Genomic DNA, 27,668 nt, shown 5'->3' on the forward strand with positions numbered 1-27,668 from the left:
CATTCCATAGGTGACTAGTCTGGTAGGCACTGGACTCTCTGGAGTTGGGATTCACTCAGTTGTCCTTTCCTGCAGGCATCATGTCAGGTTCTCTTAAGGTAGGCACAGTGCCTATTGAAAGGACTTTATTGATTCTTTTCGACATTTATAAAATCCCAACTAAGCTGCACAATATGGAATGAAAATGGGCTTGGCCCCCAGCCAGGCCAAAATGTGAGTTCTGAATTTGCCACTAGTAAGAAGTGGGACCTCAATTTCCTCAAATGTTAAATGGAAACCCATAACACCTATTGCCAAGACGGACACGACAGTGAAATGAGACCTTGCCTTTCTGAGGCACTCAATAAGCATGAGTTCTTATCACTGCCAGCATCCCAGGTTGGAATGCATTCCCTGCTTGGGGTCTGAGTTCAGATTCATGTGGAGATGTCTGCTTTTTTAGAAATGCTACTGCAGCAGCAGTGCCACATCAGTCCCAGGGACTCACCACAGAGCCCGTATTCCAGTCCTGAGCCTTGGTAGATGAAGGCAGCTCAGAGAAGTTTATAGGGACTTAAGGTTCCTTTCTCCCCTGGAGACAGAGCCCTCACACACCAAAATGCATGCTCAGAAGGTTGAGCCTGCTGTAGGTGTACAGGAAAAGGGACACAGCTCCATACTTGAGCTCAAAAATTGAGATCCTTGTTGACACTGTAGGGACAAGTGTCAGGAGGAGACTAAGAGATGAGAACTTGACTTTTTCATAGGAACCAGTACTGACCTTGACACCTCCCCAGGCCTGATGGGAGAGGAACTCCACTGGGCTAGGGGTGCCTGTCTGCACTGGAGATCGAAGCAGGAAGTCCAGTTCTGCTGCACTGATTTCCTGGTTCATGAGGAGGATCTGCAAAGGAGGGAACATGACACCATATTTCTTTAGCTTGTGGTGGCCTCAGGTTCAGGGGATCTTAGGGATTGTCACTCAGTGTAATTATTGCTGCCTCTAACACTAGAGCTTGCCCATCAATTTTGGTTATTTAGAGAGGATGGATTGGAAGAAAGTGTATATTTATGCAAATTACTCCTATGTGCATCTGTTTTCAACCCCAATATCACAATGACTTAAATATACCCAGTGGATGACTATATATCTTGGTTAGCAGGCGTTTATTATGTATCAATCATAAATGCCAAGGAGTATGTGCCTGAAATTTAATTGAGCAGATGACACATACAAATGACATGATTTGAGGAAAGTGCCAAAGTGACATATGAACACACACAAAATAGAAACACACATATGAATCAACAATGTGAATTTATGCAAAATAGAAGCACATATGTGAATTAAAAATAGGAGAGAGGTCCCTGAACAAGGGAGTGGCCAGCAAGCCAGAGGAAGGAAGGGGTTAAATTGACTAAATTTTCTATAAGTAGTCCCCCCCATGCCCCGGCCTCCGCCCCCAGTACTGGGGAATACACCAAGGGCCTTGTATTTACCAGGCTAGCATTCTATCACTGAGCCACATCCCCAGCCCTCTTTAAGTCAGTTTGAATTAGGTCTTGAAAAGCTAAGAGATGGGAATATTGAACAGGAAGGTAGGACTTTCAGATGGGGGGGGGGGAAATGAAAAATGCAGAGGTTTGGAAGGGAATTACAACAGTGTGTGCAGGAGGGGAAAAGTTTTTGGCTTGGTTAGAGACATGATTTTCAGTGAGAGGTGGAACCCCTGTATTTTCTAAGGCCAAGCTATCATTTAGGCTGGCCTGGGAATTACAGAACATGAGAGGACTAAGAGATGCTCACATCTATAGAGCTCGACTTTGGAACATGGAGTCAGCACAAAATGATACCATATCTGACTTTTGGAATTGGAAGTGGCCTTTGAGATAGTCTAGTCTGTGCTACCAATGTATATATTGAAAAAAAAAATCCCAATTCTAAACGATTAGGGGGATAAGTGAAAGGAAGTAAATTTTTATGACTTTTTGATATTGAAATTAACTGGAAGACTAGGGTTTCTCATTCAAGATGCAGCAACATTAGAAGTCTCCAATTTCCCCAGGCCTTTAAGAACTAAAGTTGTTGAAAATTTTCTAAGGCCGTGGTTGCTACAACGTCTTGTGTGATTTCTTAACCCGGGAGAAGGTTAGGTCAGTAAACTTATTATCTAGATAAATATTGATGGAACAAAACTTCTGATGGCATTGGAAAATCTTCTAGTTTTCAGTATGGCCATCTAGTTCCATCTTCAGTGCCAGTTTTGATTGACTAGCAGTGGCTGCTGGAGGGATATTTTTAGAAGGATCAGAGCTCATCCAGGATCAGCAAGAAAAAGTACAATGATTGATTCAGCATATCTGTCATGAGGGGGACAATGTGGGGGCAGCATGCATGTAACCTATTGGAACTTCTTTGGAAAGTGATGTTAGAAGAAGAAAGTTTTAGGGCTGTGGCATGACTTAGTGGTAGAGCATTAACTTAGGCCCTGGGTTCCATCCCCAGCTAGTGGGAAAAAAAAAAAAGAAGCAAATTTCTTAAGACCTGATGACTGGACACTAAAAATGACCTATCTTCTAGAAATTATTTTTTCGTTTTATTTTTACCTGAAAGGTGAGTTGGGCAAGGTAGGTCAACTTATCGCACTCGAAGAGTCCACGGGTCGTATACTGGTACACAGAAAAGGTTATGTTGTCTATTAGATTGGTGACCCGTTCCTTGAGGCTCTCACCAGGAGCGGCCTTCTCTACAGCCTTCTGGAAGACGATTCGGAAGGCCTGAGGACAGAGGGTAGCATCTTGGTGACTTACATGAACCTCCTTTTATATATGAGTGGTCAATTTTCCAGCCCACCCAATGAAAAGTGATCCCAGTATATCTGGGGAAGACAAGAAGAGACAATGGTAACAAGAGAAGATGCTTTAGCTCTTAGTTTGCTCAGATGAACAATTAGATCGCTATGGGGCTGCCACTGTTTGAATGTAGTTTGTGCCCTCTGAAAATCATATTGGATTTTAATCCCTAGTGTGAGGTTTTAGGAGAGTGGAAGCTTAATTTGACTATGTAATTAAGAGAAAGGGAATTTGGGAGGAAGGTAAAACTGGATAAGATCATCAGGGTGAAACCCCTAAAATTGAATAGAGATTTTTTTGTTGTTGTTGTTGGGGGAGGGTAGTACCAGGGATTGAACTCATGGGTACTCAGCCACTGAGTCACATCCCCAATCCATAATTCTGTAATTTATTTAGAGACAGGGTCTCAGTTGTTAGTGCCTCACTTTTGCTGAGGTTGGCTTTGAACTCGTGATCCTCGTGTCTCAGCCTCCTCAAATGCTGGGATTACAGGAGTGTGTCCCTGCACCCCCTAGTGGTGGATTTATAAGGAGAGAGACCAGGAAACACACATGCCTTGCCCCACTTCAATAAGGACTCTGCCAGCAATAAGGCCATCACCAGATGTGTCCTCTTGACCTTGGACCAAGAACTGTGAACAGAAATAAAACTCTTTTCTTTATAACTTTAAAACTTCCCCAATCTGTGATGATATTGTTCTTTTAGTAAAAGAAAAGGATCAAATACAAGGACACACAGAGAAGAGCCCAAGGCTTTGATCAGTGAAGAACAAACATCCAGTAGTCAATATACTTTAAATTCAGTAAGTTTTTTTTGGGTAACTACCTGAATAGAAAGTAGACACAGCTAGGATTAATGATGCTCTACAGCATGGGATAAAATTCTTGGGGGCAGAAACAATCCTCCGTAAAACTTTGTTGAACTGACCCTTGCACATAACAGGCAGTGAGAATATTTTTAGTTAATGATTTTTCCTTTGATAATGATCAGAGTCTCAGATATTATTTGTTCTTTTCCTATTAACTTTGTAGTCATTTGAAGAGTCCTTGAAAGTGTCCTTTTTCCCTTATGAACCCTTCTGCAATGGTGGGAGTACAGCCAGCTTTGGGTTCTTCTTTAGAACTACATATTATGGGTATGATGGGCAGTAAAAAAAAAATCACATAAGTTAATTTTCTCTTGTTTTAAACTTAAATAATGACTATTCATAAAAAATGAATATTTGGAATGCTACCCTTTAAGTATGACATGAATAGAACAAATCCTTAAAGAAAATAAAAGCCAAGATACAATTGGACCCTTCAGAGTCTTGGTTCTGAAGATTTCTAGTTTCTTCTCTATTTTCCTTTTGTGGTTTTAAGAAGAAGAAAAAGAAGAAAAAAAATCTGAAGTCTTTTTGAGACCAAGTATTTGAACCTAGATGGAAACCACATAAGATTTGAGTCTCAGTAGTTCTTCATTTGCAAAATAGGAAAAAAAATGTGAATTTCTCTCTCCATTCACAGATCCACATTTCTTCTTGTTAAACAAAGCCCTTGGAGTCTTCATCTCAGCAGTATCTTCAGCCCAATCCATTGTGATGTTTGCCTTCACTTGGTAGATTTTAGGTGAAATATTAATTCACTATGAGCTGATGAAGCCATAGCTCTCTAGAACCACACAGAGAAATTTGAGAAGCTTCCATGTGCAGAATAGGTCCATGGAGATGGATGGGTACTTTTCTAGGTGGTTGCTATAGCTTTCTTCTAAGGCTCTATCAAAATAACAGTAATCAGCAACGAATCTTGAGTTACTAAGTTTAAATAAAATGATTCCCGATTCAGGAAGAGAGTTAAAGAAAATGAAAAATCTGGATACATCCAGGATTTTCTTTACACTAAGCTCATTTGACTGTCTTTTTTTTCCATCCCTGTTTCTCTCCCTTTGTGGTTATGAACAACTCTGGTGCTGGGTCTGATCCCCACTCCCACAGCTTTCTCCAGAAGGTCTGTTCTGCCCACATGGTCTGGTTATTGACTTACGCTCCCCTGGTAGATACTCACAAGCTTTTGGAACATTTTTAGGGCCCATGAGTGATTGCCTAGTGTTTTGTCTTTCTACTTGAATAAAAATAGTTGCATTTTTCAAAATCGAGTCCAGCTCTGTGCATATTATAGGACTGAAAAAGAATTGTTGAATGAATGAATCACTTTGCTCTGCTAATGCCCAAGAGAATGAGGGATGCTCCAGATCAAGACTGTCCAACTCAAATGCCTCCAGGAACCAGGTGTACAAGACCAAATAGGGAGGAGGAAGACTACCAGGACACAGAGGGCATGTGCCCACCTAGGGAGAAGCAGCTACAAATTCATGCCATGTGGAATGTGAATACAATGTTGTCAATCTTCCCAATTTTCACGAGAAGCCCCAAATCGGTATTTATGTGAATTCTCTTTATATTATTATAATATTATTTGTGGTGCTGGAGATGGAACCCAAGTCTGATGCATCTAGGTAAGCCCTCTACCACTGAGGTATACCTTCAGACTAAATCTCCTTATTTTAAAATATTGGTAACCTATTCAAGTATTTGAAGAGCCTTCTGTGGACCAAAGAGAAGAGATCAACAAGACCTTGGGTTCCCTGTTTGAAACCCGTGATCTGTGTTCATCTTGCTTCTGTCTATCTGATGATCCCTTTCCCATCTCATGGAGAAATGGTATTCCTCCAGTCATGCCTTTCTATAGAGTGCACACAGCAGCTACGCTGGGCCTCCCAGCAGTCTGCAGGATATCCTAGGGAGGTGTCCTCTCACCTATGACACTGTGGTGCCTTCTATGTGTGTCTCCCAGCTTTTGGTTGAGTTTTGAAGAGAAGTTACTTTGCTTTCATTCCTATCTTAACTACATGTTGAACTTCAAGTTCATTCAAAACTTGCATTTGGATGAATTTCTGCTTGTGTAAAAGCAAGTACAAATGTTTTAACGCATTCTTGCTCAAAACGCTTTGAAAGATGGGACATGTGGCTCCTGGCACACTGGTCTCTCTGGGGTTTTCATACTCTGAGAATGTCTCTCCTTTGTGTGCCAGAAATGAGAACTGCAAAATTGATCCTCATATGAAAATTGAGACTGTAGAAACTCCAGTAGCCAGATTTTTTTTAAATCAAATCACAGGAGACTTTCAAATGCATTGTTCTTTTGAAGACCCATCCCACAGCTATTTATCACTCAGAATTTCCATCTGTTTTCAATGATCTAGTTGGTCAATGAAAAGTAGTTGTTCTTAGCAATTCTTCATAACAACATGGAGACCCAAAGTGCACCTCTTTCTTTTTTTTTTAAAGTAGTGCTTCAGAGTTTCCTAGATCAGGATGCTGTTGCTGCAGAACAACTGATAACATGTTTTAGCACATATTTTCATGAATTTCATCTCAGATCTTGTTTTCCAAGTCACCATGGTAGGCTTCTGATAGTCAACTTCAACTACTCTTGGAACTAGGGAGATGACCCTGTAGTTAATAGGCTTATGCTAACTTTTATATCTGTTTTTGAAATATCTTATATTTCTTTCATATGTTTTCATAATCTGATTATAAGGCCAAGGATCGAGTTTCTCTTAAAAACATAAAATATTATAACCACATGTCTTCCAATCTGCAGAGATTTTGAGTTAAGGGAAAAGGATTGGGAAATGGTGAAAAGCCCTCTCCAATTAAATGAGCCCCAGGTACTGGGGGGCTTCTGATTTCTCAGGTATTCATCACCATATCCACACCTTGACCTCCACATGATGACTTAGCATGTAATACACATACTGAGGTGTGTGTGTGTGTGTGTGTGTGTGTGTGTGTGTGTGTGTGAAATCTCTGTGTCCATATACATATGTTCTCTCTGTCTCTCTCCTATTTGTACATGTGCATGTCCTCTCTGTTGGGTCAAACCAATGAAGTTGCTCAGAAACGTTTGATCTCCTCTTAATGCTTCTTTAATTGTGGTCATTTAATGAATTCACTAGGGGAGAATGATAGTTTCCGAGGTTCACTTAAAATTTATGGGTTTTATTTTTTCATGGGTAAGATGAGTTTAGTCAGCACTTGAAATTTGCTAACAACTTTGGCTTCAGGAATATTGCAACAACCATAAAACAGTTGCTTTGGGGATATTAAAGTAATAAGAAAAGTAATTTAAAGTTGACTATTATGATGGCCTGCATTGGTCTTTCATCAACACAAGTGATGTGCATATTCAATCCTCTCTGGGGACAGGAAAAATTTCTGACATTTCTCTGATATCCTCGTCCACACATCCAACATGCACACATCCATTATCCACCTATACTGAATTTGTTTATGGAATGAATGAAGCTAAGCCTTGCTGTGGCACCTGCTTCTGTTCCAATGAATTATATAAGACTCAATTAAAGAAATGAGGACCTGTAATACAGGTCTGAAGCCAATGAAGCAGTACTCCTGGCCTTGATCTTCAAGATCTGCCGTAACTAATGAAGCACATGGATAAGCTCTCATGGGAAATTACATTAGAGACCTAACACCGCTTGACTACGATTATTCAAAAAAACTCCAGGTATAAATCACCTTGAGAGAGAACTGATACATTGGGTGTATCTTGCTGAGGTCGTTCATGATGAAGTAGAGCAGAGAGGCTTGGGCAGCTGCTGGCCGATAGTGCTCTCTGGCCTCGTTGATTTTTACTTCAGTCACCCTGGCTTCCTGGACCTGTTGAGAAAATAAATAGCAGGTCATTGTTCAAACTAAATAGGGCTTCCAGAGAATCAAGCTGATCTTTCTGTGTGCGTAGTGTGTGTCTGTGTATGGGGTGGAGTGAATGGAAATGGGAAAAGTGGGAAGAAGTTGGAAAAGCCCTATATCAAGCTTGAATGGAAGGACAATATACACAATCTTGCTCTCACAGACTGAGCTGTCGGTTCTCATAGTTAGGAAATATGCCAGCTTCTTAGCTCCATAGCTGATGAGATGATTTCCTCAAAATGCGAAAAATATATATTGCTTTAAAATGAACTCCATGCCAAGCAGTGGAAGTCCATGGAAAGAAGCAAAATAATTTTCTTTAAAAAAAAAGTTTAATGAAATAGTTAATACATAAATTCACAAAGAAAATCTCTTTTAATGAAGAATTTTTATTTTCAGAAAATTTCTTATCACAGGTAAAAATAAGAAGAGAAACCTAAGCAACAGGAAGAGAGATTTCTTCAAGAACATGTCACTTAAATACAAACCTTAATACTCTCTGCCCTCAGACTCCAAAATAGAATCAACTACCGATAACTTGTGAAAGTCCACAAGAAAAAGCAGTGATCCTTATTGAAGATGTTCTCACAACAAGAAGAAGTGCTACCAAAGGGGACAGTTAGAAGACCTTTTCCAATGAAGTGAACACCTCCTAAATCCCAGAAGGATTGGCACCCTGAGAACTAAAGATGACTGAACAACTTAAAACAGAAAGACAAATACTGCATATTCTCCCTCATTTATGGAAGCTAAAAAAAAAAAAAAACCTTATCTCATGAATAGTGGTCTTTAAAGTCTAGAAAGGGTTGAGAAGGCAGACAGAACAAGTATGTCCTTGTTCCAGAACAAGTAGATATAAAAGAAGCACATAATAAGGTCATTACCAAAAGAACAGGCATATGTGAAAAAGAACGAACTAGACTTCTAAAAATAAGACAGTTATTTAAATTAAAAAAAATATACAGGTAAATATAAGAGGCTTGAATTGAAAAGAAAGAAACACACTGGAAGAGAGACCTAAAGAAATTGTTACAAATGCAGCTCAGAAACAAAAGTAGAAAATATGTAAGTTTATGAGACTTGGAAGATAGAATGAGAAGATTCAGATAGTCCTAGTAGGAAGAAGTAGGGAATAGAAAGAATGAAATAGAGACAATATTTGAAGTTTTTTTTTTGTTGTTGTTGTTCTTTTGTTTTTTTCAGTACAGGGGATTGAACCCAGGGGTGCTCATTACGTTGCCCAGGCTGACCTCAAACTTCAGATCCTTTTGCCTCAGCCTCCTGAGTTGCATCATGATTTCTGGCTGGAAGTTACTTTGGGAGCTATATTTGGAGTTAAGAATTTTCGAAAATTGATAAAAGGCTACAGTGCTTATCTTGAAGAAGCATATCAATCATGAGTACAACGAATAAAAAAAATAAATTCTGACTATTTGGTAAAATTCGGAAACATCACAGAAGAAGGGAAACTATTAAAAGCAACTAAAAAAGACAAAGCTGAAAAGGAATAGCAATTAGACTGAAAGCAGATTCTCAGCAGCAACAAGACAACATTAGCTATATTATAAAACAATAACAGAAGTTGGGAAGGAATGATCAGAATTAAAGTACTCTCTAATCCTTATGCTGTTTGGCAAGAAGCAAATACATTGCTTAATTTTGGACTCTTTGAAAATATATTTTAAAAGTAACATATATTTTTACGTATAAACAAAGCAAGGTTAATCCATAAAGTGAAATAAAGTGAGTAGCTTTAAAATTAGGAAAGATCTATAGAAGTTACTATAGTCTCTGTAGCAAGCAACATGGAGATTCCTCAAAAAAACTAAAAATAGAATAACTAGATGATGCAGCAATCCTACTACTGGGTATATATCCAAAGGAAATGAAATCACATCAAAGAGATATTTGCACACTCGTATTTATTGCAGCGCTATTTACAATAGCTAAGCTATGGAGTCAACCAAAAAAAAAATGAACAAAAGAAATAAAAATATTTCATGTGATACTTGGAAGACAGCAAGTGCTCAATAAATGTTCACTGATTTTTTACACAGCTGATCCATCCTCTGACCTACTCATATGTGAGCCAGATGTCTCCTGCCCAGAGCAGAGGACTTTCTGCCATCATTGCTTTACAACCTCTTTGGTCCTCTCTGGAGAGGTAGAGGTCATAGATAAATGGCAAAAGGGAGAGAGAAGGGAAATTGCATGGAAATGGAAGGAGACCCTCAGGGTTATACAAAATTACATACAAGAGGAAGTGAGGGGAAAGGGAAAAATAATACAAGGGGGAGAAATGAATGACAGTAGAGGGGGTAGAGAGAGAAGAGGGGAGGGGAGGGGAGGGGAGGGGGGATAGTAGAGGATAGGAAAGGCAGCAGAATACAACAGACACTAGTATGGCAATATGTAAATCAATGGATGTGTAACAGATGTGATTCTGCAATCTGTATATGGGGTAAAAATGGGAGTTCATAACCCACTTGAATCGAAGTGTGAAATATGATATATCAAGAACTATGTAATGTTTTGAACAACCAACAATAAAAATTAAAAAAAAAAAACAAAAAAAAAAACCACTAAAAAAATGGGAACAAATTAAAAAAAAAAAAGCTGAGGGGCACATCCTCTGCTGAGCCAGGGTTAGACTATACCCTCCTCTTTTGGGGATCATCACTCCAATCTGAGTGAAGAGCTGTTATCCCACAGTGGGTCTGATCTGGCTTATCTGCTCTAACCATTACTTTTCAAGTTTTCTACTTTGTCTCTACTTGGGAAAGTCTTTCATATTTGGAGAACCCCCAGTAAGTCGGCAATAAGCATATTCATTCCAAGGTTCACTGTTCCCGGGCACCGTTAAGATGTATGTGATATCTGAATCAGAATGAGTAATTACAACTGGTCTTCTGATCCAAGAGCAGGACTGGGATTGCAAAAGGGCCTATACAGGTTTGAATGTCTGTTGGGAAAGGATGAGAGACTGGGCCTCTCTTCCTCGTCAAGTCATCTTCTAGTTCTCTGCAAGGGGGAAAAAAAAACCTTCCAAATGTTGTGAAATGGATGAAGGAAACTATCTGCTCTAATTGTTTCCCAGGATGATAGAGAGTTTGAGAACTGAGTTTCCTGCCATGTCATTGAAGTTTTCTCATTAAAATCAGACTTGGGAGATTTTGCTAGTCCAGTGGGTTTTCTTAGGATGCAATCATGCCTGAATCTCAGAACTTTAACAGCAATGTGATTCCTTAGCTTCGGGGCCATTCCACAAACTATCTGAGGCATTCAGTTTGAAGTCTGATTCCCTGAACAGAAAGCCAGGACTGCACAGAGTTAAGTTTGTGGAGCCCAGATGTCAGAAGCATTTTCCAGAAAATAGAAACTGTAACACAGAATGTGAGGTAGTCACTGCTTGGAAGAATGGTGGGAAGATGGAAATGCTGTTACTCTTCTTTTTTTTCAAAAAGTCAGACTGAGGGACTGAGCAGAGAAAAATCACAGGAGGACCCAAATGGGGGGCTGCCTCCCTGGACCATCTAGAATAAAGTTACCTTTCTCTCCACCTCAGCAGCAGTCTGCTTGGTGATCTCCAGATTCTCCACCAAAGCTGTTTCTCCCAAGAAGTTCCCAGATGCCGAGGAGAGGCGCGAGAGCAGATTGTCTTCTAATGTTTTGAGTGTGATTTTGAATCCATTTTGCTGTTTTGTGAGATCTGACTGCAAATAAGGAGGAAGAAAGAGTAAGGCAGAGATGCCCAGGGCATCCTATGCTGGGGAGAAGTCTGAATTTAAAAAAAAAAAATCGTTCCTAGGGCCAGAGTCCTTGCCCTTCGAGACTGTAAAGTGGAGACCAAGTAGTGGGGTGCTTGAGACCACAAGCAACAGGAGATGAGCAGATAAGTCAAAACCCAACAGTACCCTACACTACTGTCCTCCATATCCACATGTGCAAATTCAACCCACCGCGGACCAAAAATATTTTAAAAAATGGTGTCTTTTTTGAACACATACAGACTTTTTTCTTGCCATTATTTCCTAACAATATGGTATAAAAACTACTTGTACAGCATTTACCTTGCATTAGGATTATGAGTAACCTAGAGATGACATAAAAGTACAGGGAGGTTGCAAGTGGATTATATGCAAATACCATTAGACCAGTGGCTTGAAACTCAACTGGTCTTGGAATCAAGAGGGATCCTGAAACTCATCCTCCGCTCAGACAAAGGGAATGACTGTTCGAGGCATGAGACTTGGGTTAATTTTTCTCTTTCCAGTGGGGTTAATATCAGTTCCTATTTGCGGGATGTTTGTGCTATCCTTAGCACAGTGTTGATATACTCAGTGTCACTAAATGTAATTTATTGCTGCGAATAGAGGGAAAGGTCAAGTTTTAGTTCTCTAGCTTGTCCTCTTTATCACCACTTTACTGCCCCCAAATGAACAGCTCTCCTATGCTTTGCTTGGAAGAAACAAAACAAAACAGTAGAAACTCATCTTACCCAATTTAGACAAGATCATTGCAAGAGCCTTCTCCAAGGCTGGAGAGAGACTGGCATCCAAGTGAATCCCACCTCATTTTTCCCTTTCTGATGGTTAGGCTTCATATTCCAAGGTACTGGGCACCTTTTATTCCAGTTTTGGGAGCCAGGAAGTTAAGTTCAGGTAGCTCTAGCTCCTTTGTCCTCACACAGCCTTTGGATCCATGGAAAGATCCAAAGGCTACATGTTGAGGCTTCAGCCGTGGCCACCCTGGTCTACCTCAGTCCTATCTCAAGACCAGAATTTGCTGCTCACTTGGCTGGGAATGCTCTGTGTCGAGCAGCTTTCGAGTTATTTAGGAATTAGTTCAAATGCCAGCTCCTCATAGAACTGTTTTTGGTTACCACTATTGAAACTAGCCCCCTAGCTTTCCAGTATCACCCTGTTTTATTTTCTTCAAACTTCTTATCCCTCGAGACTGTCATGCAAAGTGAAATAAGCCAATCCCCCCAAACCAAAGGTTGAATGTTTTTTGCTCATATGTGGAAGCTAACCCATAATAAAGAGATGGGGAGGGAGAAGAAGAGAAGTTCAGTAGATTAGATAAAGGAGAACCAAAGGAAGAGGGAATAGAAATAGGAAAGACAGTGGACTAAATCTAACATGATTTCATTATTACCCTATGTGCATAGATGACTACATGACCCGTCTGATTCTACATCAGGTACAACCAGGCAAGTGAGAAGTTATACTCTATTTATGTATGATGTGTCAAAATGCATTCGACTGTCAAATAAATAAACAAAAATAAATAAGTAAATAAATAAATAAAATCAACATGATTTTCCTATGAACACCTGTGAAAATACCTTAGAGAACCCCACCATCATGCCCACCCACAAGAATGGGGTCCGAATTAGAATAAGATATACCTCATGCTTGTACACTTTATCAAAATGGATTCTATGGTCATGTATAGCTAAGAAGAACTAATAAAATTAAAAAATAAATTACATTATGTGCATATACCAAAAAAAAATCCTTATCATTTGCTGAAATGATATCATGTCTTGGTTTACATTCTTATTTTGCATATACTTCTACTAGGCCATAAGCTCCATGGGGACAGGTGCATGGTTTCCTGTGGTCAAGGCTGAATCCTCTATACCTATAACCTTGACTGTTATGCGGTTGGTGCTCCATGGGTGTTCAATAAATAAATGATCGCAGAGGCAGAGCCCCAGGGAAGGCCTGAAATCAATCCCACGTGCGCTGTAATTTTAAACCCATGTAACCTAACCTAATCGTGATTCAAGAAAAGAGAAAATAGAGATATTCACCACGGACTGAGTTGTCTTTGCCCTAAATTCATAAATTGAATTGTCAAAGCCCTGACTTCCTATGTGACTGTATAGGAGACAGTGTTTTTAGGGAGGTGACTGAGGTTAAATGAGGTCCTAAGAATTGTAATCCTGTTCTGGGATTAGTACTCTTTTGGGGAGATGCAGGAGAGCTTTCTCTTTCTCTGTGCATGCACAAGAGGAGATCAGATGGGGGAGCACAGTGCACCGTGAGAAGGTGGCTGCCTACAAGCCAAGAGGAGAGTCCTCGCCGGAAACGACCATGGTGACACCCTCATCTCAGGCTTCCAGCGTCCAGAACCGTGGAACAGTAGATGGCTTTGCTAAAGCTACCCAGTCTGTGGTGTGTTGTTATGGCACCCAGAGCTGACTGAGGCACAACCCTAGCAGGGTCGAACCCACTTCTGTTACCACTGCAGATTTGATTCCACTTAGGCTGGACATAGGCGTGGGAATGTATGGGATCAGAGTCCTGTGCCAGGCCCTGCTCTTGGCTGTAGGAGTGTCCCTTTTCCTGCCTGTCCTCTGTTTTAACTTACTATATCCTCCTTTTCCTAACTTGGTGTTTCTGGGTGGCTCTATGGGGTTGGGTTTCTTCCACCATATTGCAGAGTTCACTTTCTTGGTAGCAAGGAAAGCAGCCCGATCCCTGCTCCCAGAGTAGGGTGAACTGCAGGATCTAGAGCAGAGCACCTTCCTCCTCCCTTCCTTGGTGAACACCCGACACACCTTCAGCTGCTCCAGATCTGGCCTCTCCATGCTGACCACGGCGGCTAGCAGCTGGTCCTCCAGGCCATCTCTGGTCACGGTGAAGTTGATCAAGGTGGCCTGAGCCTGCAGCTCGGGCTGGTAGTGAGGATTGGCCAGCTTGGTGTGAAGGATGAGCCGGAACTTGGGATTGTATTCACACTCTTTGTCTCCAATTTTAATGAATCTGGAACGTACAGGCTCATGTGAAGGCGGGGTGATTTCCTGTGAGATTTTTTTTTTTCCAAGATCATAGCCAACAATGTGGCTATATTTAGATGTACTTTTCCTAGGCATGTCTAGCATGCACCCTTGGGTCCTTCTTTGCCGTAATTTAGGGTACAGGTTTGGAAGGGAACCAACTTTCCCTTGGCCACCACGTTAGATATGTGCACTGTGCAACTCTAGAGAGAGCCATTCTGGTGGTGGTCAGTACAGATTAGGATATTATGGAAAAGCTCCAGCAGATGGCAGTAAAGTGTTTGGAGGAAGCAGCATCTTGTACTTTGCACAAAGGTGTTTTTAGGCTATGATAGGTCATACTTTTTTTTTTTTTTTTCCTCGTGGCTGACAAGAGAATGACTTTGATGGGTGAAAATAATTAAGCACATAAATGAGCATGGAAAAGCAGCTTAGGGCCCGAGCAGTGGGTGAGACTTTTGCTACAGTTGGATATGGTTTGTCCCCCAAAAGTTCACAGGCCGGAAGTTTGTTCCCCTGTGTTATGATATTGATGTTAAGAGGCAGGACCAAGTAGAAGGAGGTAATTAGGTCACAGGGGTGGGAAGGGATTTATGCTGCTTCTCTGAAGTGGGTCAGGTCTGGTGGGAGTGGATAAGTTCCAAAGAGAGTAGGTTACAAGATGAATGAGCCTGGCTCCTCAATCAGTGTCTTGCTTCCTGTTTTGCCATACAATCTCTCTGTCCTTCTCACATGTCCTCCTGCCATAGTGCCATCCACCATATTTTGATGGAACCAGAAAGCTCTCACCAGAGGCCTAAAGGATGGAGCTGCCTGATCATGGACTTTTTAGCCTCCAAATTGTTGAGCAAACTAATTTTCTTTTCAAACTACTCAGCCTCAGGTATTTTGTTAAAGAAACAGAAAATGGACTAAGATCCTAACTCAAGCATGCCTTCATGATAATTATCACTCCCTGTCTTAGGGAGGATGGCTTTTCTACTTCTTCTCCTTTCCCTTGTGCACCATATCCTCTTTCTGCCCTATTCTTGCTAAGCCTGAATCCGTAATGGCACCCAAGATGAACCTGAACTGTGTATGCGTGGGTGTGGAGGGGGGTGCTGGAAATCAAACCCAAGGGCTTGATTGCATATTCTAGGCTCTACCACTGAACTGATGTGTCGAAGGCAAATCAAATGATAGGAGCTGGATTCTCAGAACCCAGATATCTGACTTGGATCAAATGTTCATACTTATGTGTCAGTCTGCTTTTTGACCACTTTCCTTCCAAGGTTCCTCCTAAACTGTACACTGTGGCCATTTAGAAGGAAGTCAATGGGTTGCTGACTGAGAAAGCAAAGTTCATGCCAGGAAGCCTTCTCTACCAGAGAAGGGCAGCTAAGCAGCCCTCTGCTGGGAGACAGAAAGGTGTGCTGGCTACAGGGAGCTACTTGACGAGAGCAGAGGAGAAGAGATTCTAGCAAAGCAGACCTCTCCACATTTCTAACTGGGGTGGGGAACCAGCTCTTCACACCAGGGCAGCCACATAGCTGAACCTTACCGTCCTTTCTTAATGACTTCTCTCCCCAGCAGAGGTCCCAGAACAGGATCAATGGACTCCTCCAGGTTTTCAATCAGCACCACGTCTCCAGCTTCCAGGGCATGCTCGATGGTTTGCAAGTAGCTGGGGGAGCGAGTCAGGCAGTGTGAGCCTGTGGCCAGGTGTGCACTCAGAGGCAATTTAATAAGATGACCGTGGCCTCCAAGGCACGGCAGTACACTTGGAGGCACAGCTATTTGAAACGTCTTCAGTGGCCCCATTTTTCTCTATTTCAAGTGACATTTATGTAATTTTTTACATTTTTAGAAATGGGGAGAAATTACAAAATACAAAAAAGATTATGGAAATTCATCATAACTATATTAGCAATGTGGCATTTACTGGGTATATCTGGACATTCAGTGATCCTTTGGTAACTGTGGGGTTCCAGACCCCTGTGGACACCAGAATCCGCAGGTGCTCAAGTCCCTTCTATAAAGTGATGTAATATTTGCATTTAACCTGGACACATCATTCTGTATACTTTCTACATACAATACCTAATACAAAGTAAATTCAATGTAAATCATTGTTACACTCTATTGTTTAGGGAATAATGACAAAGGAAAAAAGTCTACATGTGTCCACTATAGGCACAGTGTTTTTCATATATTTCTGATGTGTGGTTGGTTGAATCTGTGGATTTCTGTCCTGCAGATACAGAGGGCCATGTTGTATTTTCAAATTTAGTTTTTATATTATTGAATTCATATGGCATCTTTACTTTAAAACCCAGTTTTCATAAATAAAATATAGTTTAAACATTTCCCTGTGCTATTAAATATTCTCCCAAAGCAAATATTAATGACTGGATATTAGATTTTATTTATATAGCTTAACTTATTTATCAATCAATCAATTAATATCTAGGTTACTTTTAACTTTTCAGTGCTTTGTAGCATTTAATAAACACATAATAAATGAATTTCCCCAAATCAATTTATAAGTTTGATGTAATTCCAATTCAAACAGAACAAAAACATTTTACATAACTTGAACAAAGATTTTAAAGTCATCATAAAGGAATACCATAAGGCCAGTTAACAAAAATAAAATGATGAAGAAGAAAGAAGACTCATATTATCTAATGCTAAAATATTTTATATAACTTCAACAATACAGGTATGTAAAAAAAAGTCTCTCTCTCTCTCTCTCTCTCTCTCTCTCTCGATTGGGAATTGAACCCAAGGATGCTTTATCATTGAACTACTGCCCCAGTTTTTTTTCTTTTGATATAGGGTCTTACTAAATTGATGAAGGTCTCATTAAGTTGCTGAGTTTGATCTTGAACTTGTGACAATCCTGCCTCAGCCTCCTCAGTCGCTGAGATTACAGGCACGCACCACCATACCCAGTCAAAAGAACTCTTAAAAGACAAGTATTGAAAAGTTAGCAAGTTAGCAATATTTTTGAATGATAAATTATAGAAAGTATTATTTCTTTTCTCTTTTTCCTTTTTTGCAGTACTGGAGATTGAAACCCAGGTCTCACACCTGCTGGACAAGTGCTTCACTACACCACTGAGCTATATACATCCCAACCCTTTTAACTTTAATTAATTAAGTAATGTGCTGGGAATCGAACCCAGGACTTTGTGCATACTAGCTAGACAAGTGCTCTACCATGCAGCAACAATCATAGTCCTCTTTCCTTTTATCAGTAACTACTTCTCACTACCTTTTCCACAATTTTAATGCATTACTTTTGTAATGAGAAATACTACAATTAATGTGACTGAATTTATAATTAAATAATTTAAAAGCGAGGTCAGTAAGCTAGTATGAGACACATAAAAAGAACAAAAATGCTGTTTAATACAATAATGATACAGTAAAATGGCATTTCTAATTAATCGAGAAAAGGATGGAAAATGTAATAGGTTACACTGGGACAGCAGCTAACCACTTGGAAAATTAGTCTGCATCTCATTTAGGGAACTTAAAGTATGATTGGATTTCAGTGTAAAAAGAAAATTCACAGAAAACTAAAATATAATAAAATTTCTGGAGGAAAAAAAAGACATTTTTCTAAAGATGATCCGCAGAAGAAATGGGTGATAAGTCTGAACAAATAAAAGCAAAATTAAATGAACAATAGTATGTCAAATCTCACAAATAAAAAGCCTAGACAGGTTTTTCATTCACTTGACAAAAGAAGATTACACATTGTATGGATAATACAGCATTTGCATTCAAATAAAGTACAACAAATCTAAAAAACCATCCAACAGAAAAGTAGTCAATAGACATGAATGGAGAATTAATTGAATAAATATTTATTGAAGGCCAACAAAGTGTCAGGCGGTGTTTGCGGTAGTGGGGATGTAGCAATGAGCAACACCCCCCCACACCTCTAAAAACAATTGCACTTCTATCTAAAATGCATTCTGTTGACTAGAAAGGGATACTTTAACCAAAGTTTGGGAAGAAGATCAAGGTTAGATTATTCTGTGACTGAAGATGTAGATAAAATATATCATGTAATTCCTGGGTGTTCATTTGCTCTGTTTTACAATTATTATTTATAGATCATGAGATTGAACCTAGGGACCCTCTACCAATGAATTACAACCCCAATACTTATATTGGACAGGGTCTTGTTAAGTTGCAGAGCCTGGAATCAAATTTTCTAGCCTCCTGCTTCAGCCTCCTGAGTAACTGGGATTAAAGGTGTTTAACTGTTATTTTTAACATTACACATTAGGTATAAACAATCCTGGGTGAACTAGACCTGTGGGAGAGCATGTTAGGGACACATGACCAGAGAAGCAAACCTCACCTCACTTGTGCTATGTTGGATAAATCTCAGGTCTCTCAGTGAGGATAACCTGGGTTCAAATATTGCCTCCATCACTTAAAAAAACAAAACAACTATTTAATGGACTATCATATGCCACAAAACAACATTTTAGTCATCAATGATTGCCTATATGACAGTGGTTCTATAAGTTATGCCACCTAGTGACATCATACCTATCTCACTTTGTGTAAGAATGTTCCATGCCAAAAATCAATGAAATTGAAGAAAAAAAAATTAAAAAATTAAAAATTAAAAATCAACAAAACAAAAAGTTGCTTCTTTGAAAACGTAAATAAAAATGATAAATCCTTAGCCAAGCTAACAAAGAGAAAGAGAGAGAAAACTCAAATTACTAAAATTCATGATGAGAAAGGAAATATCACGATGGACACTACTGAAATACAAACAATAATCACAAACTGTTTTGTACATTTATACTCTAATAAAATAGAAAATCTTGTAGCTCAGGAGGCTGAGAGGGAAGGATCACAAGTTCAAAGACAGTCTCAGCAATGGTGAGGTGCTAAGCAACTCAGTGAAACCCTGTTCTCTAAATAAAAAAATACAAAATAGGGCTGGGTATGTGGCTCAATGGTTGAGTGCCCCTGAGCTCAATCCCCAGTACCAAGTAAAAAAAAAAAAAAAGAAAATCTTGAAGACTTTGAAAAATTTTTAGAGACAAATGACTCACCAAAATTGAATCATGAGGACATAGAAAATTTAAACAGATCAATTTCAAGCAATGGAATTGAAGATGCCATCAAAAGCCTACCAACAAAGAAAAGCCCAGGGCCAGATGAAATCTCATCTAAGTTCTACCAGACCTTCGTAGAAGTAACAACAATCCTTCTCAAATTATTCCATTAAATAGTAAAGGAAGGAACCTTTCCAAACTCATTCTATGAAGGTGGTATCACCCTGATACCAAAACCAGACAAAGACACATCAAGGAAAGAAAACTTCAGGCCAATATCTCTGATGAACACAGATGCAAAAATTCTTCTTTTCCCAGTACTCTTTATTTATTTGTTCTTTTTAGTTACACATGACAGTTCAAAGTATATATTATACATAATATATACTTTCTTCTGGTTGTACATGATTTAGAAATTATATTGCTCATGTATTCATATATGAACACACTGAAGTTATGTCTGATTCATTCTACTAAATTTCCTATTCCCATTCCTCCCTTTTCCCTCCATTCCCTTTAACCTAATCAAAGTACTTCAGTTCTTCCCTACCTACCATCCTTATTATGAATTAGCATTTAGATATCAGAGAGATATCTAAATGCTTTTGGGTTTTTTTGAGATTGGCTTATTTTACTTTGCATGACAGTCTCTAGTTCCAACTATTTACTGGCAAATGCCATAATATCATTTTTCTTTATGGCTGAATAATATTCCATTGTGTATATATACCACATTTTCTTTATCTATTTATCTGCTGAAGGACACCTAGTTTAGCTATTGTGAACTGAGCTGCTACAAACGTTGATGTGGTTGCATCACTATAGTATGCTAATAAATACAAAAATTCTTAATAAAATACTGGCAAATCACATACAAAAACATATTAGAAGATTGTGCACCATGATCGTCTGGGGTTCATCCCAGAGATGCAAGGTTGGCTCAACATATGGAAATCAATAAACATAATTCATCACATCAATAGACTTAAAGACAAGAATCACATGATTATCTCAATAGATGCAGAAAAAGCATTTGACAAACTCTAGCCAGAGCAATTAGACAGAAGAAAGAAATTTAGGTGATACAAATAAGAAAAAAAGGACTCAAACTATCCCTATTTGCTGAAGACATGATTCTATACTTAGAAGACCCAAAAACACTCCATCAAAAAGCTTCCAGAATTCATAAATGAATTCAGCGAAGTTGCAATAGGTAAAATTAACACCCACAAATCATTTGTGTTCCTATACATCAGTGATGAATCAACTGAAAGGGAAATCAGGAAAACGATCCCTTTATAAAATAAAATAAAATATTGGGGAACCAATCTAACAAAAAAGGTGAAAGACCTCTATAATGAAAACTACAGAACACTAAAGAAAGAAATTGAAAAAGGTCTTAGAAGATGGAAAGATCTCCCATGTTCTTAGATAGGCAGAATTAATATTGTCAAAATGGCCATACTACCAAATTCCAAAGGTGTACTTTATAGAGATAGAAAAAGCAGTCATGAAATTCATTTGGAAAAATAAGCCAAAGCAATCCTTAACAAGAAAAATAAAGCAGGAGGCATCACAATATGAGAACTTAAATTATAGTAAATTATACTACAGAGCTATAGTAACAAAAAATGCATTGAAGACCCATGGTACAGAATAGAGGACATACAGATAAACCCACATAAATACAGTTATCTCATACTAGACAAATGCACCATAAACATACATTGGAGAAAAGATAACTTCTTCAACAAATGATGCTGGGAAAACTGGAAATCCATGGCATTTGCTGGTAAATAGATGGAATTGGAGACTATGATGCTGAGTGAAATAAGCCAATCCCCCTTAAAACAAAGCCTGAATGTTCACTCTGATATGTGGATGTTAACACACAATAAGGTGGTGGGGAAGAAGAGAAGTTCATTGGATTACACAAGGGGGAATGAAAGCAAGGGAGGGGGAATAGGAATAGAAAGAGTGAATTGAACTCAACTTTCCCTATGTTCATGGGTGAGTACATGCCCAGTGTAATGCCACATTAGGAACAACCACAATAATGAGAAGTGATATCCCATGTATGTACAATATGTCAGAATATATTCTATTGTCATATGTACCTAAAAATAACAATAACAAAAAAAGAATGTGATGTTCACACGATGGTAAAACTGCATACCAAGGCACCTATCTATCACGAATCCCTATCATTAAATGACACGCGTGACTGTATTTTTCATTATGGGAAAATACACAAAATATAAAATTTAGCATCTGCATCACTTTAAGGGTACATTCACACCGTTGTATAATAAGCACAAGTATCCATTCACAGAAAACTACTTTTTGTAAATTCTGTACCCACTCTAACTCCCTAATTAGAGGTGGGGGAACTGGGAGGAGAACCAGGAGCAACCAGGAAGGACCTTGTGTGAGATCAGGAAAAGAGAGACAAGCTAGGGGGCGCCTAATGTCTGCTCCTGATATTTCTTTTCTTCTTTAAAAAATTTTTTTTTGTTCTTTTCAGTTAAACATGACAGCAGAATATTTTGATGTGCCATACATACACACTTACATTTGTTTTTCCTGCATCCATGGCAAAATGGTGACTTTCGTGCTCAGTTACTTACCCTTTCTGACCGATCTGGGTGACCCGGAGGTCTTCTCCATATTTGGTCTTGATCCACTTAATGCCTTGTAGCTGAGGGTCCACCATGAGCGGCCAGCGCTCACAGTTGATGAGGATGGTGGCATTCTCCATGGACATGCGGTCTGCCGGGAGGCCCTCATTCTGCCAGGCAGCCACATCGGCATCATCTGTCAGCATTCTTAGAGGATCCAGAGTTGGGGTGACTGGGATGGGAACCTGGTGAAAGTGAACACATGTGTTCAGAATGGAGGAGCATTTTCTCAGTGGCGGTGGGTGGTGGTGGACCCAGATCTCACTTTAAAAAGCAAGATCAAGGTTCCCCCAAAGAGTGTGCATGGGGGTGTGATCATTTTTTGGAATCAGGTGTTTTGTTGAAGTCCTGATAGTCTTTTTTTCTCTTGATAGATAAATAATAATAGAAAATCAGCCCATTGCTCTTTGTTATATTCACCTAAACCAAATTTATTCTAGAGATGGGTTATATTTTAATATAGAACCTCCTACATTTATTTTTCTACCATGTCTCTCAGTTACCAGCCTGAAACTTTCATCTATTGCACCACCTTGCAAAGGGTTAGAAAGGCTTACTTTCCCACCTGCCCCAAACATCCTACTCCCAGGGTTGCTCGCAGGACCTGCTCTGCACATTTGCCTGCAGAGAGCATCCACCATCCCTGAGAACTTTTCCCCTTAGCTTCTCCAGGGTCCCTTCAGGGATCCCAGACCCTTCCTTTTCTTATTTTAATTTTCCTACAAGCAATCTTTTTCATCGATGACTCATACACACTTTTTAAAAACCAGAAGTAAAATTCACACAACAGAAAACTAACCATTTTAAGGTGTCGGATTCAGTGGCATTTAGAACATTCCCAATGTTGTGCAACCATCGGCTCTGTCTATATCCAAAACATTTTCATTGCTCCAAGAGGGAACCTCGTACGCATGAAATAATCTCTCCTCATTTCTCTCTACTCCAAGCTCTTGGCAACTACTAATATGTTTTCTGTCTCCATGGATTTTCTGATTATGGATATTTAATATAAATGGAATCAGACAATATGTGACCTTTTGTGCCTGGCTATTTTTATTTAGTGAAATGTTTTCGGGAGTCAGACGTAGTCCCTTTCAACCCCTCTGTCTCTCTCCTCTCTGTGCTGTGCTTTGCCCAGTTGCTCCAGGAAAATCTCTTCAAACCATCTCCTGTCCCTTATCTTGATCTATTAAGGGCACAAATGGCCGGTGCTATGCCATCAAACAAACTGTTAAAGAGAAATCAGCCCCTTCAAGGTTCTCATCCTGGGATCGGGTATAGTTTTAACATTTTTCTTTTAATCTTATTCACAGTGGCGTTATTTTGAGAAGGCATTAGTATTTTTTTAGCAGAGTGTCTGTTATAGTTTGAATGTGCCCCTTAAATTCATGTGCTGAGAACTTTATTTGTGATGCCACAGAGCTGGGAGGGGACCCTAATAAGAGGTGATGAGGGGACGGATGCTGTGCCCTCCTAAGGGGATTTCTATCCTTACCGTGGAGTGGGTTAGTCATCGTGAGAGTGGATTTGTTGTAAAAGTGAGTTTGGCCCCCTCTTGCTCTCTGGCTCTCACCCTGTCTTGTATTTTTGGCTCCCACTCTGGGATGATACAGCACAAAAGCCCTCACCAGACGTCAGAGCTCTTGGGCTTCAAGACTCCTGAAGCATAAGCCAAACAAAACAAAACAAAACAAAACAAAAAAAACTCTGCTCTTTATAAATTACCCAGTCTCAGGTACTCTGTTACAGAAGCTGAAAACAGACTAAGGAGTCTATGGCACAAAAATGTTTAAGAACCCTGTACAAAGCCAGCAAAATCCTCACCAGCTGCTACAAAGCAGCTCATCGTCATTTGCTCAGTTAATGATGGTTCTTTCAACAATTTCCTCATTTCCACCAGTGTTCAAGATGAACAAAATAACAGTTTAATTAGTACTTTTAACATGACTAGTTAACACAACGAGTACTGCTATCTTATAATAGCTTAACTAGTACTTGTACCATTCCAAGTACTATAATAGTCTTTAAATCACTGTTTAGCAAATCATCATAGAAGTAGGATTTTATGAGATAATCTGGGAAATCAACCATGTATCCCCCCTCAAATGCATTTTTTTTGTTCTGGGGATACAGCTACCAATGAATTTTGGAAGACATCCCTTACTGTACATTGTGAACTTTTGGTGCTGATGCTTCCCATAGCTGAATTTTATGAATTTAAGATCCTCTGTGAACATGTTGGTGGTATCCTGATCTTGGATGACTTCTGAGACTCCTTTAGAATGGAGTGTAGGGCACACTGGATGCTCACTGAATATTTGTGAACTAATGATAATGAGTGATGTGAATATGCCATGGGAATATTAGGAATTATTCTGACTATAGGATCCAAGTGCAGCTTAGATTCCCCTTTGATTAGAAACTAGCACCTCCCCTACTTCATTAAGTTGGGTGGGAGAGGTGTAGAGGAAGGAGCTGGGAATAGATTCATCTACTTATATAAAGAGCACCTGTGCAGCCCATGGCAAAATCACCTGAGCTGTGGTGGGCGTGTCTCGGAGGAGTCCCAGGCACAAATTAGGCGGCTTTGAGGCCTGGTGACAAGGTGCAATGAGTAGGGAAATGGAACTTCCCCAGCTGCTCCTATGACATTTGGCTCTGGAGCTGGAAGATCTGAGAAAAACAAGGTTCTTTTCGGGTCTCCTGGGTTTTACTATTTTGAGGAGGGCCAAGAGAGAGCTTCTGGCCAGAGGACCCAAATTCCCATGAAGAGCTTCATTGAGAAGTGAGATTCTGTCCTTGGCTGGCCTAAAGGGTAGTGGGCCACAATGCAAGGCAGGGTAGAAGGACACAGACACCCATGTCCCAGGCCTGGTGCTAAAAGAGCGGTAGGAGTGAGTGTGCAAGAGGGCACCAGAAGGTTTGAGTTCCTGTGGTTGTGTGACCTCACTGGTACCCACGAGTGGACACAGTCAGGAGAGATTCAGGAAGTACGTACTTTCAGCTGGCTCAGGTAGGGTCGCCAGGTCCCGTCCATGAGGCTCTGCCGGTATTTTTTGGTAAAGAAGCCAAGGTACGAAATGAAAGCTGTAATAAGCAAAATGTCTCCACACAACGTCCTTTCCTGCTGCTTCAAGTTCTGCACAGCTTCTGCCCACCTCACGTTTTCAGAAGCGAGTCCTCCAACCTACCATTTCAAAGGCCAGAGAGAAGATGCTGTCACATGCCAGGCAAAAGAGCAGTGGATCTGGCCACAGAGATCACACATTGCACGTTCAGAGCAGGAAGAGCCAGGACTTCATTTGTTTGACCCTTTCAATTAGTGTGGTTTGTCCTGATTTCAGCAAACAAGCCCTTGTTCTGGGCTATGCATTAAGAGGACCACAGAAAGATGACTGTATTTTTTTTAATTGGTGCATTATGATTATATATAATAGTGAGATTCATTATGATACGTTTCTACATGCACATGACATAATTTGATCAATTTCATGAGCAGGTACTTCTCCTTTTCCTCTCCCCCTACCCCTGGTTACCATCCTCTACTGGATTCCTTATATTTTCATGAGATTCCCTCTAAAAAATACTTTCTTCTCTCTAACTTCCACATATGAGTGAGAATATATGATGCTTGACTTTCTGAGTTTGGTACTTATGTTGTTTAACATGATGGCCTCTAGTTCCAACCATTTTCCTACAAATGACATTACTTTGTTCTTCTTTATGGCTGAACAAAACTCCATTGTGTGTGCACACACACACATATATCCACACATGCACACATTACATTTTCTTTACGCATTTGTCTACTGATGGGCACTTAGGCTGGTTCCATAGCTTGGCTATTGTGAATTGGGCTGCTAAGAACATGGGTATGCATGATTGCTATGGTTTGCTGAAAAACAAGCTTTTAGGCTCTGCCCTTTTCCCCCTGTGGAGATTGACACATCCACTTTACAGGTTGTTGGGAACATTAAATACAATCTATGTGTTAATCACTTAGCACAATACCTGGTCTATAAGACCTATCAGAAAACTAGGCACCTCTCCCTCTCTAAATGCTGGCCTGCCTTCCATCGCATTTTTCATTATACAATGAAAACAAACAAAATCAAATCTGTGTGCTATAAATAATTACCACGTGGTAAGTAAGACACAAATGCTAGAAGTACTGTGCATACAGGGGTGTGTGCCGAGGACCACAGACTCCGGAACACACCCTGATTGACCTGGCCCACTTTGGGATAGCAACCCTCTCCTTGGGAATAGAGCCATCTTTCCACCGAGGATTGCAAGGTGTCTCATGGAGCTTCGTTCCTGTGTGAGGACTTGCCCTTCATTTTTCCCTTGAAAGAAGCCACCATATAGTGTCAGAACTGGGAAGGACCTGAGGAATTCGCTAACTTCACCATTCCCATTCCATATTTAGATTAGACTAGAAGGGTGTAAGTATTTCCCCACAATCCGCTGGTAGAGGAAAGAGGTGGTTTCAGAACATGTGCCTCATGTTTCTCTAGCCTAGTGCCATCCTGCCTCCCATGAGAACCATCTCAGAAAATGCTCTAGCCAGGTGCAGAAAATTGTGCTGAGTTTTGGAAACCCATCAGGGAGCTGAATGGAAGGCAAGCCAGCTAGGAAATCTGGATGATTTCTCGCCCAATTGTGGAGGTGCTGTGTCTAAATCAAACCATTCAGTTGAATGGAGGGTCTCTAAATTATGTAGAGGCTGGTCCCACAAGCAAGCACAGACACACACTTGTGGTACAGCCTTTCTTTACTAATGCATGACTCAGTTTAATGGTGGCAATGACTCATTTCTCCCTAAATTAAAAAATATGGCTTTGTTATAGAAATAAGTGGTGTCTGGAATAAATGTAAAAAAGAATCGATTATATTTCCCTTCACTGGTAGGGATGGTGTTGCTAAGACTCTCAATTGAAGAGTAACCTCATTCAATGAACTGCTTTGCAAGATCTTAAATGATAAAGATGATGATAAAATCAAACAATGGGGGGGATTGAAAAAGGCCACAAATTCTTTGACATTCCTCATCAAGAGTTCATGCCTATCTCCCTGTCCTTGAATCTGTGACTGCTTGGATAGATAGAAGATAGTGGAAGTGCCATTGTGCTGGGTTTTGTGTCCAGGCTTTAAGAGACTGAGACTGTCCACTTTCTGTCTCGGAGTCCTGGGTCACTATGGAAGATATCTGGCTAGCCTGCAGGAGAGATTGCATGGAGAGGCCCTGAGACTACATTCTTATTATCAAAACATAACATAAATAAGATCTTTAGAGTTTGCCTATAAAATACATGCTTCCTCTAGTATGTTTCTACACACATGCAAGCATAATTGCATCTTGCATGGGTGTGACAGATCCAGTGTTTCCTTCCATCTGACCATCTCTATAAGAAAACTCTTGGAATGACCAGGGTGCATGTCCACACTTTCCTGAGGTCTCAGTCCCTGCATCCCAGCACGTATTAATGTTTCCCCTCAAGATGGGCAGTGCTGAGCTGTGCCATCTATTTCACACCTTCACAACACTC

At 40.0% G+C, this 27,668-nt stretch overlaps 1 protein-coding gene across 1 annotated transcript in view; it reads right to left on the reverse strand.

Annotated features, from left to right (window-relative positions):
• Window positions 1-27,668, reverse strand: part of Dnah9 (dynein axonemal heavy chain 9) — a 332,320-nt gene that overhangs the window by 59,640 nt on the left and 245,012 nt on the right. The window contains exons 52-59 of the mRNA XM_027954056.2: window positions 25,118-25,306; window positions 22,069-22,304; window positions 15,910-16,032; window positions 14,151-14,355; window positions 11,131-11,295; window positions 7,409-7,549; window positions 2,587-2,757; window positions 761-883 (exon numbers count right to left, since the gene is read on the reverse strand). Coding sequence (XP_027809857.2) covers window positions 761-883; window positions 2,587-2,757; window positions 7,409-7,549; window positions 11,131-11,295; window positions 14,151-14,355; window positions 15,910-16,032; window positions 22,069-22,304; window positions 25,118-25,306 — 1,353 coding nt within the window. The remainder of the gene's footprint in view (window positions 1-760; window positions 884-2,586; window positions 2,758-7,408; window positions 7,550-11,130; window positions 11,296-14,150; window positions 14,356-15,909; window positions 16,033-22,068; window positions 22,305-25,117; window positions 25,307-27,668) is intronic.

The sequence above is a fragment of the Marmota flaviventris genome, chromosome 17 (assembly GCF_047511675.1).
Source record: "Marmota flaviventris isolate mMarFla1 chromosome 17, mMarFla1.hap1, whole genome shotgun sequence".
In the NCBI taxonomy this organism is placed as follows: Eukaryota; Metazoa; Chordata; class Mammalia; order Rodentia; family Sciuridae; genus Marmota; species Marmota flaviventris.